This window comes from Cavia porcellus, unplaced genomic scaffold (genome assembly GCF_034190915.1).
Source record: "Cavia porcellus strain 051 isolate PalLab524CR breed Dunkin Hartley unplaced genomic scaffold, mCavPor4.1 scaffold_2, whole genome shotgun sequence".
Taxonomy (NCBI): domain Eukaryota; kingdom Metazoa; phylum Chordata; class Mammalia; order Rodentia; family Caviidae; genus Cavia; species Cavia porcellus.
In genome coordinates this window covers 38,840,801-38,853,320 of record NW_026947485.1, presented here as the reverse complement: position 1 = coordinate 38,853,320, position 12,520 = coordinate 38,840,801, and the positions used below count along the sequence as shown (strand labels likewise).

General features: G+C 40.3%; 1 protein-coding gene across 11 annotated transcripts in view; it reads left to right on the top strand.

Moving 5' to 3' along the window:
• The window catches only part of Nrf1 (nuclear respiratory factor 1), a 145,370-nt gene that overhangs the window by 82,293 nt on the left and 50,557 nt on the right, over nt 1-12,520 (top strand). For all 11 annotated transcript variants that reach the window (XM_063240758.1, XM_063240746.1, XM_063240756.1 and 8 more), the window contains one exon: nt 6,836-6,976. In XM_063240758.1, the coding sequence (XP_063096828.1) occupies nt 6,836-6,976 (141 nt within the window). The remainder of the gene's footprint in view (nt 1-6,835; nt 6,977-12,520) is intronic.

Here is a 12,520-nt window from a genome sequence, read left to right as displayed (position 1 = left end):
TAAGTCAGAACTAATTACTTTTGAAAGCCTGTGCTGTGATGGGTAATGAGAATCCTTTAACCCAGAAATTCAAGGTTTCTTGAGCTCCACTGCCTTTAAATCTGATGTCCTCTGCAGTTTAAAATCTTTGTCAGTTGGACATGGTGCTATATGCCTGTAATCTCAGTACCAGGGAGGCTGAGGCAAGAGGATCATGAGTTTAAGGACGGCCTAGACAACATAGAAAGTTTAAGGCCACCCTGGAGTCCATACCAAGACGTTGTCTCAAGAAGACAAAACTTTTGTCTCTGTAAGCCTCCTCTTCAAAACACTAAAAGATCCTCAGGAGTGTTTTGGCCTTTGGGGTGTCATTCTTAGTGAAGGCTCAACACCATAGTTATCAATTGTTGGACAGGCTAATTCAGTACTGCCTATGGGATTGTGGTCATCCCATGGAAGTAGATATAAGCAATGGGAAACCCCACTTCAGGGAAAATCATTTTTAAGCACCGGTTTTTTTCTAAAGGGAAAAATAAAACAAAATTTCAAAACATGATAATTAGAGGGTAACAAAGGTTAATACATTGGACATTGTTACCTTTAGTTACTCAATGTATAAAATATCTGCATTTAATTGTCCATACAGTATTAGCACAAACCTCTTTCCAATGAACTCAGAGAAATTAGTAATATAACATATCTTAACCATCTTTTGTATATATGTATTATTTCAGCTTTTTCACACTAGTGAGACAATGTGATGTTTACACATGGGAACCTGATTTTTTTCACTTTTGAATATGGTCTCCAGTTGTATCCATTTACCTATAAAACTGTTAAGTGTATCTTTCTTTATGGCTGAGTAGTACTTTATTGTGTAAAAATACCACATCTTTTTTATTCATTCCTGGGTTGATGGGTGTTTAGGTTGTTTCCAAGATCTAGCCGTTACAAATTGTACTTCTCTAAACATCAGTGCACAAGTATTGCTGTGGTATGATGTTTTTAATTCTTCTGAAAAGATACCCAGAAGGGGAATAAGTAGGTCAAATGGGACCTCCAATCCTAGTTTTTTGAGGAATATTCACACTGATTTCCATAGTGTGCACCAGTCAACACTTTCACCAACAGTGGAGACAGTTTCCTTTCCTCCCCTAACCCTTCCAGCATTGTATTGGTTGATTTTTTGGTGATGACCTTTCTTTCCAGGATGGGATGGAATTTCGGTGTTGTCTGAATTAGCATCTCTTGAATGACCAGTGATTCTAGAGCACATGTGGCCCATGAAGTTATGCTGTCCTAGTCCTAGTCCTAGTCTCTCTCTGGCCCAGTGCCAGCCTCACTTCCTTTCCTGTCTCAGTCCGGATCTCCAGTATCTGCCTTAGGCCCCTGGATTCCTAGTTTTGAACCTTAAAATTTAGGATTGAGGTGGACCTTTTATCTTGTGTGTGTGTGTGTGTGTGTGTGAGAGAGAGAGAGAGAGAGAGAGAGAGAGAGAGATTTATTTGCTGTTTGTATTTCTTCATCTGAGAAGTGGGTATTCATCTCAGATGTCCATTTTTGGATTGTATCTTTAAATCTGAGAGGTCTGATTTTTTTTTTGAGTTCTTTATATATTCTTGATAATAATCCTTTGTCTCAGGAACAACTGACAAACACTCTTTCCCACATTATGGGTTATCTATTCACTCTGTTGGTGGGTTTTCTTGCTGTTAAGCACTGATTCTGAATTTGATTCTTCCTGTGACAGAGTGTTCTCAAATGTAAAATAAGATAAGAATACTAACCCCCCTCTTTCCAGCTTGTCATCTTCGATTTCTTTCTTAAATGTTTTATAATTTTCACTGTAATCTTTTTGGTCAGATTTATTCCTAGGTATATTTTTTAATGCTGTTGTAAAATGGGATTGATTTTTCTGCTTTCTTCTTCAGTGACTTAATTATTGCTGTATAGAAAAATTATGTTTTTTTGTATGTTGATTTTGTGCCCTGCTACTTTGTTGAATTTGTCTATCCGTTGTTGTGTTTTGTTTTGTTTTGTTGTTGGTCTTTTTGAGATCAAGTCTTGCTATGCAGTTCAGGCTGCCCATGGCTCATTTTGTAGCCCAGGCTGGTCTCAAACTCACAGCAGTCCTCCTCTCTCAGCCTCCCAAATGCTGGGATTACAGGAGGGTACCACCACATCTGGCTTATCTATCAGTTGTAAGAGACTTTTAGTGAATCCTTTAGGGTTTTTATAAATATTGAATTGTGTCTCCTGCACACAGGAAAAAAATAATACTTCCCTAGGGAGTAGTCAAAATTAATCAAAGTTGATTATCATTCTTATAAGTGCTTAAGGTTAGATATGGTGTCAAATTGGAGTTAAAAGATACTGAGCCTGAGGCTGTTTCCTGGTGACTTAACTGCTGTATTGCATGTGGTCGCTGGCTTTGCAGGAATAAGCCTGGATTTATGTTCTTGAGGAGCAGAGAGAATTTTGCAAGAAGAACCAGGTGAGTTATAAAGGTAGATCTCCCTTCAGAGCCAGTAATTCCAAGCATGTAAATAGGGCCACCCCAGTCACAGGCCAGTTTTATATGCACAGAGTCACTTAGTCAAAGGACAGGGTAGCTCTGGAGCTGTTGCCAGATTCTATATAAGTCCTTTTTCTGCTTATGTTGTAATTGCTCTTCCCAGTATATAAGAGTGTATCCTTCACTTGTACAGATTTTTAAAATGGTTTCGCTCTTCCCAGTACGTAAGAGAACTATATCCTTCACTTGTACAGATTTTAAAAATGGTTTCATTTACATTAAATGTAGAAATTTATTTTAAAATCAGTACAAGCCTGATTTTTCTTTTCTTTTTTTTTTTTTTTTAAATTTTTATTTATTTATTTATTTATTTTTACCGGTACCGGGGATTGAACTCAAACTGATTTTTCATGTATTGACAAATATTTAACATCGTTGAATGTAATGCGTAAGATAAAAAGCCCAGCCCGGCTTGGTGGTACACTCCTGTAATCCTAGCACTTGGGAGGCTGAGGTAGGAAAATCTTTTGCAAGTTTGAGACCAGCCTGAGCTACAAAGTGAGCCCAAGGCCAGCCTGAACTGCATAGCGAGACCCTGTCTCAAAAAGACACACACAAATACACACAAAAGACAAAAAGCCTATCTCAATCCTAATTTTTAAGGTTCAAAACTAGGAATCCAGGGGCCTAAGGCAGATACTGGAGACCTGGAATGAGACAGGAAAGAAAAGGAGGCTGGCACTGGGCCAGAGAGAGACTAGGACCAGATCAGGATAACTTCATGGACCACACGTGCTCTAGAGTCACAGCTCTGAGCCCAGCTCTGTTCTAGGGAAGCTGTTAGTTATATACCCAGGACCACAATATATTGTCAGTCTCAGAGGAACTGGTAGAGGGAACTTTCTTGCCTGTATTAGGGACCAACCGAGGGCCTTTGCAGTGGGCTACATCCTCAGCCCTTTTTAAATTTTTTTTTATTCTGAGGAAGAGTTTTGCTAAATCTTGAAATTGACCAGACTGGGTTCAAATTCATAATCTTAATGACTCAGCCTCCCAGAGTGCTAGGATTATAAGAATATACCACCACCATACCCAACTATAAATTCTTTTTTTTTTTTTAATCTTTTTGAAACAGTGTTTCACTGTGCAGTTCAGGCTGGCCTTGAACTCACTTTGTAGCCCAGGCTGGCCTCAAACTTGGGGTGATCCTCCTGCCTCCCCAAGTACTGGATACTTGGATAACAGGCATGCACCCCCATGCCAGCCTATAAACTCTTAAAAATTCTTTTATAAGATCTTCCCAAAGACCCCTCTTGTATCTAGAAAAGCTTCAGAAATATGAAAGAAAAACATGATCGTGTCAGGGACTATTTTTGCAGCCTGACTACAGGCCTAATGATTTTCTAGTTATACCACCCAGTTTTCAACAAGCACATTGTGTACCCAGAACCCTAATGACTTCTGCAAACATATTTCATCTGGTAAATGTAAGAATGTTTGTTAAAGTACTGCTGTACATGTCTGAATATGTGAAGTATTTCATGATGTATGTTAAAAAAAATAAAAGGCCTGGTCCTTGTGCTAGCAGTCTCATGTGCTAGTTTCAACAGTGTTTTTTGGAAGCAGCATGTGTGACACATCATCGTTTAGACTGGGAATTTAACGGAGAAGAGAATATGGCAGGAAGCCGGGCGTGGTGGTTCACGCCTGTAATCCCAGCACTTGGGAGGCTGAGGCAGGAGGATCCTTGTGAGTTCGAGACCAGCCTGCACTACAAAGTGAATCCAAGGCCAACCTGAACTGCATAGAGAGACCCTGTCTCAAAAAGATACACACATACACACACACACACATACAAAAGAAAAGAAAGAGAATATGGCAGGAGCACTGAAGGTTTTTCACAACTGGTAGAAACTGAGTTAGACCTTAAAAATATGGATGATGTTTGGAGAAGCAACAGAATTAGGCTCAGAAAATAATTTGAAGGACTGAGGACTTAGCTCAGTGGCATAAGTGCCTGCTTGGCAAGTATGAAGTCGTGAGTTCAATCCCCAGCACCAAAAAAAAAAAAAAAAGAAAGAAAGAAAGAAAGAAAAGAATTTGTTAGTTGTACAAGGGTGAAGGAGGAGGTTGGCCAGCTAAAGGAAGAGGTGAGTGATTAGAGTTGCCCAGGAGGCTCGGCGGTTGTACAATGCAGTCTTCCAGTCCATGGGGAGACATTCTAGGACCACTGGGGATGCCTGGGAACAAGGGCAGGACTGAGCTGTCTGCATACTGTGCTTTCTCCTTGTATGTGAATACCCGTGACAAAGCTTCATTTATACATTATACACAGAAGATTAACAATAACTAAGAATGAAATAATTATAATAGATTGTAATAAAATTATAATAGTGTGGTCTTTCTCTCTTGAAAGAATCTAGACAAATGTACTGTAACAGGAACCCAAGAGGGTGCCATGCAGAGTCCAAGGTGAGGCAGACCCAGCTGTATCTGATGACAGAGGAGTATTAGAAAATTGGAGAGTGATTGTAAATGTTGAAATGCTGGGCTGAGAAGCTCATACTTCCTGCCTATAAAAAATGAAAACTGAGTTTTTTAGGATAATAAATGAGAATAAAGTAGTTGAACACTTGGGCTTTAGAGCTAGATGCGTGTGCATGCATACATATATCGTGTGATAAGGATTGAGACAACATATGCAGTGGTGCATGGGGTATAGTAAGTACTCAGTAAATGATATTTGATGACAACAAGTGTTTCCAAAATCCTAAATAGCTTTAGTGTACAAGATGAATTTTGAGGGAAGAGAGATTGGTAACTGGTTGATTTTCAGTGGTTTTTACTTTAATTGTAAAACTAGTCGACATATTTATAGGTATGAAGTGACAAAGGCGTGAATTGTGGTATGGAATAGGCAGAAGTTGGAACAAAGGAATTTGTATTTCATCCTATGACGTTAATTATATAATGCACTGATATTTTTGTAACAAAGAAAAAATATTGATGAACTGGCACATTGCTTATCACCTAGAATTTTTATTGTACACTGTTATTACTTCTTGTGTATTTTCCCAGTATCACTTCTGTTTAAACTTAAAAAGGAAATTTTAAGTACAATACATTCCTGAAACTTGACATCAAATTCATGTCATATAATTACTTGTCTATATTTTTTCATGTAGTACCTGTATTCCTGCCACCAAGAGCAAGGATATTGCTATAGTTCTTTAAAAATCCTAGGCAGGCATGGTGGTGGCATGACTGTAATCCCAGTACTTGGGAGGCCAAGGCAGGAGGATTGTTGGAAGTTTGAGACCAGCCTGGGCTACAAAGTGAGCTCAAGACCAGCATGAACTGCATACCGAGACACTGTCTCAAAAAGACCAAGAAAAAAAAAATGAAATAAAAAGTTCTTGGCATTTTGTTTTTCCAGCCTTCCACAAGTTTGATGTGGGTGCTTCTTGGTCTTAGCAGAAATTGTCACTGGGAGATTATCAAACAGCAGCCAGTGCTCACAGTGCTCACATTCCTTTCTCAGGTAGCGCTGAGTGATTTACTGTCTGAAAGGCAAGGGTAGATGTGTGTGTCCAGGGATGGGACCTGGTGATGTGTGCAGGAGTGACAACTGTATCCCTTGTGATCTGATTCACAGACATTTTAGAGGATGGTCAAGGTGGGAGAAAGCATCTCAGAGCTGAGAGATCAGAGCATTGAAACACCAGCTTTGTGCTTCTGGAAAGTTTTTCTGGCAAGCTTAGAAAGAAGTGTCATCCCCTTCCCCCTCCGCCACAGTTGTTGGGTTGCAAGTTATTCTGAAGCATTTTTATTAAAAGTCAAAATATTTTTAAAGAATTATGTAGTATGTAAGTTTAGCGAGACACCTGACCTGGGAAATGCAAAACAATGAATGCCATTCCTGGTAGATCTTGAGCATGTGATGGCCTCATTTGTCTTTTGTTTTGAGACAGGGTTTCACTATGTAGCCAAGCTGGCTCAGACTCATTATGTAGTCCAGGGTAGACTCAAACTCACAGTGATCCTTCTGCTTCAGCCTCCCAAGTGCTGGTCATGTTGACTGAGGAAATGTGAATTTAACTGGGGAGAAGTATTGCCATAAAACTTGCTTGCTACCTCTTTCTGCTATTGGTACCTCTAATTCTATCCTTTTTTTCTTTAATTTTGTTTGATGTGATGTCTTCAGGGCCAGAACAGGAGTATTTGCTCTAAGGGCTCTGCAATGGCTCAGGGAGACCTGCCCCACCCACCCCATTGTTGCCTGGCACCAGTCCTCCCCAGTAGTTGGGCAGCTTGTTTACTTCTACCCTTAATTCCCTGCAGGTGCGAAAGTACAAGAGCATGATCCTGGAAGACTTGGAGTCTGCTCTGGCAGAACACGCCCCTGCGCCACAGGAGGTTAACTCAGAGTTGCCACCTCTCACCATCGATGGGATTCCCGTCTCTGTGGACAAAATGACCCAGGTAAGGGGCAGGAAGCCAGGCACAGATGCAGAGGCCAGAGGTTCACTTTTCTAGCCTGGTGCTCAGGAATGTGACAGGGAGGAGGTGCAAACTGGGGAGTGACACAAGGCAGCAGCCCAGAAGAAGTCAGAGCCATGCTAGACAGGTGCTCCCACCTCAGGGTATCGTGCAGGCTCCTCCTGTTGTCTGTTCTTTCTCTCATGAGACCTTTGGGTTGGATCAGGAAACTTTGAGCTTGAGGTTGGTCTGAACAGGATAATGTAACCACTACTCATAATCAAGTAGGACAGGTTTTAGTCTCTTGGGCTGAGCTTCTCCTCTTTCCGTGTAAATTCTGGATACCATCACACTATTGCCAAGTAATGTTGTTCCCCAGGGAATAAGAACACAAAGCTCAGAAGGACGCCATCCCTGAGTCCCTCAGTGCTGCCCTCCTCATCAGAGAAGGGAAGTAAAATGTGCTTAGGCTGGTAATCATGTGCCTCAGTGATTTTGCTGAGGTTGTTCCTTTTATGCTTAAGTAACCGCTTAATCAAATCAACATTTTTATAACATCTTTTGTATCTTATTTCTTTATTAATGTCCTTCTATCTTGCTAAATTCAGTTGTCAGTTTTCTTTCCTTGTCATTATTGGGTCTTTCAGTAGTATTTATCTTAGTCAATTACTGCTTCCTTCTTGAAACATCTTTGCATTTTTATTTATTTATTTATTTATTTATTTATTTATTTATTTATTGCTTTTTTTGAGACAGTGTCTTGCTTTATAGTTCATATTAGCCTTGAAGTTAATATGTAGCTCAGCCTGGCCTCAAACTCACAGTAGTTCTCTTTCATCAGCCTTTGGTGTGCTGGGATTATAGGTGTGTGATACCACACCCAGCTTCCAATATTTCCCTTTCAGTCTCCATGACCCCATGCTCCTGAACATCCTCTTACCTTAATTGGCTGCTGCTTCTCATCCTGTTTTAATGGTTCCCCTTGCTTATTTTACCTGATCACTCTTCAGATGTCACAGAGCCCTGGCTTTAGCTATCTGCTGTGTCCTACATTCCTCTCTGTGTAGTGTCATCTGTGGGCTTCCCATTCTATGTGCTATTGTACCCCAGCTTTGAACTACTAGAATGTCCAGTAGCCAGAATGCTCAGAACAGAACCTTTGGTTGTCTCTGCTTTGCATTCCCACTCTGTTCCTTCCCTTTTGTTCCATGTCATTTGATGCCACCATCATACCTCTGGTTGCTCAGAACAAGAGTAATCCCTATTTCCACCCCCACCCACTTTCACCGGAAGCTGCCTGTTTTTCTCAGCTCTGTCAGCAAGCTCTCCCAGCCTTAGCACCTCTCCTGATGACTTTCAGTAGACCCTCCCTGCCACCCGCTGTGCTCTATTGCAGCCATTCTCCATGTGGCTGTCACAAAGACTTCAGAAATGTGTTGGCCCTCTAATGGCATCCTACTGTTTCTAGAATCAAATCCCTACCATTGGATGCCCTGGATAACCTGGCCTCTTCCAGCCAGGCATTATATGTAGCCTAGAATTATATGTAGCACAATAGTCTACAATTCCAGCACATGGCGCTTGCCTGTAATTCCAGCACATGGCGGGTGAGGCAGGAGGATCACCATGAGTTCAGGCCAGCCTAAATATAGATACACTCTCACAAAACACAAAAACAAAACAGATAATCAGATAATCTGGCCTCTTCCTAATTCATTTCTCCTCCCACCTCAGTCATTGAGCTACAGGCACCATGTCTTTTTCTCAAACATCTCAACTCTATGCTTTTACTCTTACTATTCCCTTGCCTAGAACACAGTTCTCTTGGATCTTGGTATGATTGACTGCATCTTATGCAAAGTTCCTAAGACAGCTATTTGATTTGGTTTGGTTTGGTTTAGTTTGTGAGACAGGGTCTTACTGTGTAGTCCTGGCTGGCCTTGAACTTTCTACTTCAGCCTCCTGAGTACTTGGGCTCATAGGCACATGCCACTATCTCCAGCTCAAGCCTTTCTTGATTATCCTATCTTATGAAGTGTCCTCCTCTCCCAGGTCATTAATTAATACAATCTTAGCATTACTGTCTAGATAGCACTTACCATTACCTGAACTGATCTCATCTATTAACTTTTATACTTGCTTGTGAACTGTACTGCCAGTAGAATTAAACACTGGGACTTGGTTTTTATTCTTGTGCAGTACAACTGCCCAGCACCTAAAGCCACTTACCATCTCAACAATAGTATCTGGTCGATAGATGACCTAAAGATCAAAGCAAAAGTGAATCCAGTGCAACTTTGCCCTGAGCCAGTGTACACTCAGTACAGATAGTGATATTACTGCTTATGAGGAACACTGTTCTTCCTTATTAGATTTGAAGCAGCAACTTCATGTGAAGTAATACTACACTTTATCAATATAAAGATAAGCTGGGTGTGGTGGTGTACACCTGTAATCTCATCATTTGGGAGGCTGAGGCAGGAGGATATTTGAGTTTGAGACTATTGTGCTACATATAATTCTAGGCTAGACTAGATTAATCTTGAATTTTTCCCTCTGCAGTAATAAGGATTAAAGCCACAAACTTTGTATTGAGCTATATCACTTTTTTTTGGACAGAGTATTACTAAATAGCTGAATGCCTGGGAGCTCAAACTTACGATTCCCCTGCCTCAGTCCCCCAGAGTGCTGGGATTACAGGTGTACACCCTTTGTCATCTCTTATGTAGACAGAAATTACACAGAACAGAGCATCTGAACTTCTGTCAGAACTAACTGCCCTATTCACTTAGGAGCACTTTTTTAGGACTTTTTATTTGGCTTTGATTTTGTCTTTTCTGTTTTGTGTCACCATGGTGATTAGACATCTTTATTAGTAAGTAGGATGCTTTACTTGAAAATCTCCAGTTTTTACTGTGATAAATATATCCTGATTCTGATAACCTCTTTTCTCATGGCTCAAAAAAAATAAAATAACTTTAGCAGTGGTGTTGAACCTATGGCATGTGTCCTTCAGCGGACTGTTTGTGTCATTGGAAGCTCTAAAGGTTCACCATCATTTTTTAGTGATAAAATGAAAACTTTAGGCCTCTTTAAGAATAGTGGCTGAGTTGCATGGAATGCTGTACTCACGTAGTCCCAGTACTTGGGAGGCAGTGGCAGGAGGATCATTGCAATTTCATGGCCAGCATAGGCATAGCGAGACCTTGTCTCATTTTTTAAGAAAGAAAAATAAAAAACAAAGCTAAAAAATCAAAACACAAAACCCACCCTAAAACTGGAGCAGGTGGAGATGAAGCTGACTAGTAGAAATTATTATTTATGATAAATTCTGCAACCTCAGAATTAATTTACAAGGAAACAAATTTTTCAGAAATTTTGAAAGTCCAGCTAATAGAGTTTTCTGGAATGCTCTGTACCACAGCTGCATGGTGCGCTAAGTCAGTGTGGGAGGCCCTGGGGTCGTGTTCAGAAGCCGACTGCACATAGTGTGAGGGGCCCCAACTATGCTTTTCCAGGTGACAGCCCACAGTGCCGAGCCTTTGCTGCACTCTGCATTGAAGGAAGCATACCGTTTCCTGAGGAGCCTTACCATAATATATTCCTCATGGAAAATCAGTCTGCTGTTTTTCACACTGGATTTCTCTAGGATTTCTTATTCTTAAAGGTTGTAAATCTTTGTGGGATCTATATTAGAAGAGATCCAAGCAATGATTATAGAAAGTCCTGCCTGGTACTACTGGCTAAAATCGACTCCCCTGTCACTTCTCTCTTCCCCGTGCTCCCTTGAATGTGCTGTTCTCGTGCTCTCTCTGGGGCAGTCTGTTGCTTTACTATTCCCTCAACGTGGTGATGCAATGAGGTAGTAACTCCTCACCACCTTGTGGCGAGCCTTCAGAAACATTTAGTGCAGTGACTGCTTTCATTAAGAGGAAGTTGTTGGTGAGGCTTGACCTGTTTACTTAGAAAACAGTCAGTTAGCAGATTTCATTCTTGGAGGATTTTGTTTTGTTTTGAAAAAGCATAGGTTTGGCCTCTTCTACTTGAGAAGTAGAAAACATTGTGCTAAGTAAAATAAACAAGACACAAGAAAATTACAGTGTGATTCTGCTTACTTGAGGTATCTAGAATGGGCAAGTAATTCATAGAGACAGTAGAATAGAGGTTAGCAGGGACTGGGTGGAGTAGAAATGGGGGAATTAATGTTTTAGTGAGTGTAGAGTTTCTGTTCAAGATGACAAAGAAAAATTTCTGGAAATATTATTGGCAGTGGTCCTACAGTGTAAATGCATTTAATGGCATGGAGTGGTATATTAGAGTAGTTGAGTTTAGTGGTCTTTAAAGTTGGTCACACAATAGAATGTGAGTTTAAAATTCTAGTGACAGGTCACCATGATGATTAGACTTCTCAGGATCTGTGTTAATCTGCTGCTGTGCATAACAATTTCACATCACCCTTTCATACTATGCTGTCAAAATCTAAATGCAAAGCAGGCTTTTCTTATTATCTGAAATTGTCAAAAAGTGGTTATGTATACAATGCCATGCCACATTTTATAAATCATTAGGTTGCCATGACAAGATTAAAATAATGTGTAACAGTATAGGGTGTGTTGAGTTGGAAATAGATTATTTTATTTCATCCTATTTTATTTTCCACTACTGGGGATCAAACCAGGGCTTCATACATTTTAGGCAAGTGATCTTTTACTGAGCCACATCCTCTGTAAGAAATAGAATATTTTGGCTGGGACTAGTGACACGTGTCTATAATCACAGCACTCAGGAGGCTGGGGCAGGAGGATCACCTTGAGTTTAAGGCTACCCTGGACTACATAATGAGTTCAAGGCCAGCATAGAATACATAGTAAGACTCTTCCCCCACAAAAAGAAGTATAAGCCGGGCTTGGTGGTGCATGCGTGTAATCTCAGCACTCAGGAGGCTGAGGCAGAAGGATTATTGCAAGTTCAAGATCAGCCTGGGCTATAAAGTGAACTCAAGTCCAGCCTGAACTGCGAGACCCTATTTCAAAAAGCACCCCCACCCCCCCCAGAAAAAAGAGAGCGAGAGAGAGAGAGAGCGAGAAATAGAGTATTTTAAACAGAAAAATGAGGGTGTATCCAGGTATATTATGGAATCAGAATACTATGGAAATATTTGCAGTTTATATGAATTAATATTCAAAACATACTAATATTTATTCTCCTTCAGATTATTAAGAAAGATAATTTAAACAGTGAAACATTATAATCAGTTCATAGAAAGGAAAAACAAAAACTCAGTAAAGATATATTATATTATTGACTCACTATTAATGGAAATTGAAATAAGACACTGTCTCCCTGATCAGATAAGCCAAAGAAAGAAAGCTCAGTAATTTTTACAAAAGGGAGGTATGTGAAAAAATAGGTATTATCCTGCACTGTTGTTGAGAGTGAGACTGGCAATCTTTCTAGAGGACAGCTTGACAGTATCTGTTGAAATGTTGAATGCACATGCCTTCTATTTAAGCAGCAAATCCACTTGTGCATAAAGTAGCATGCATA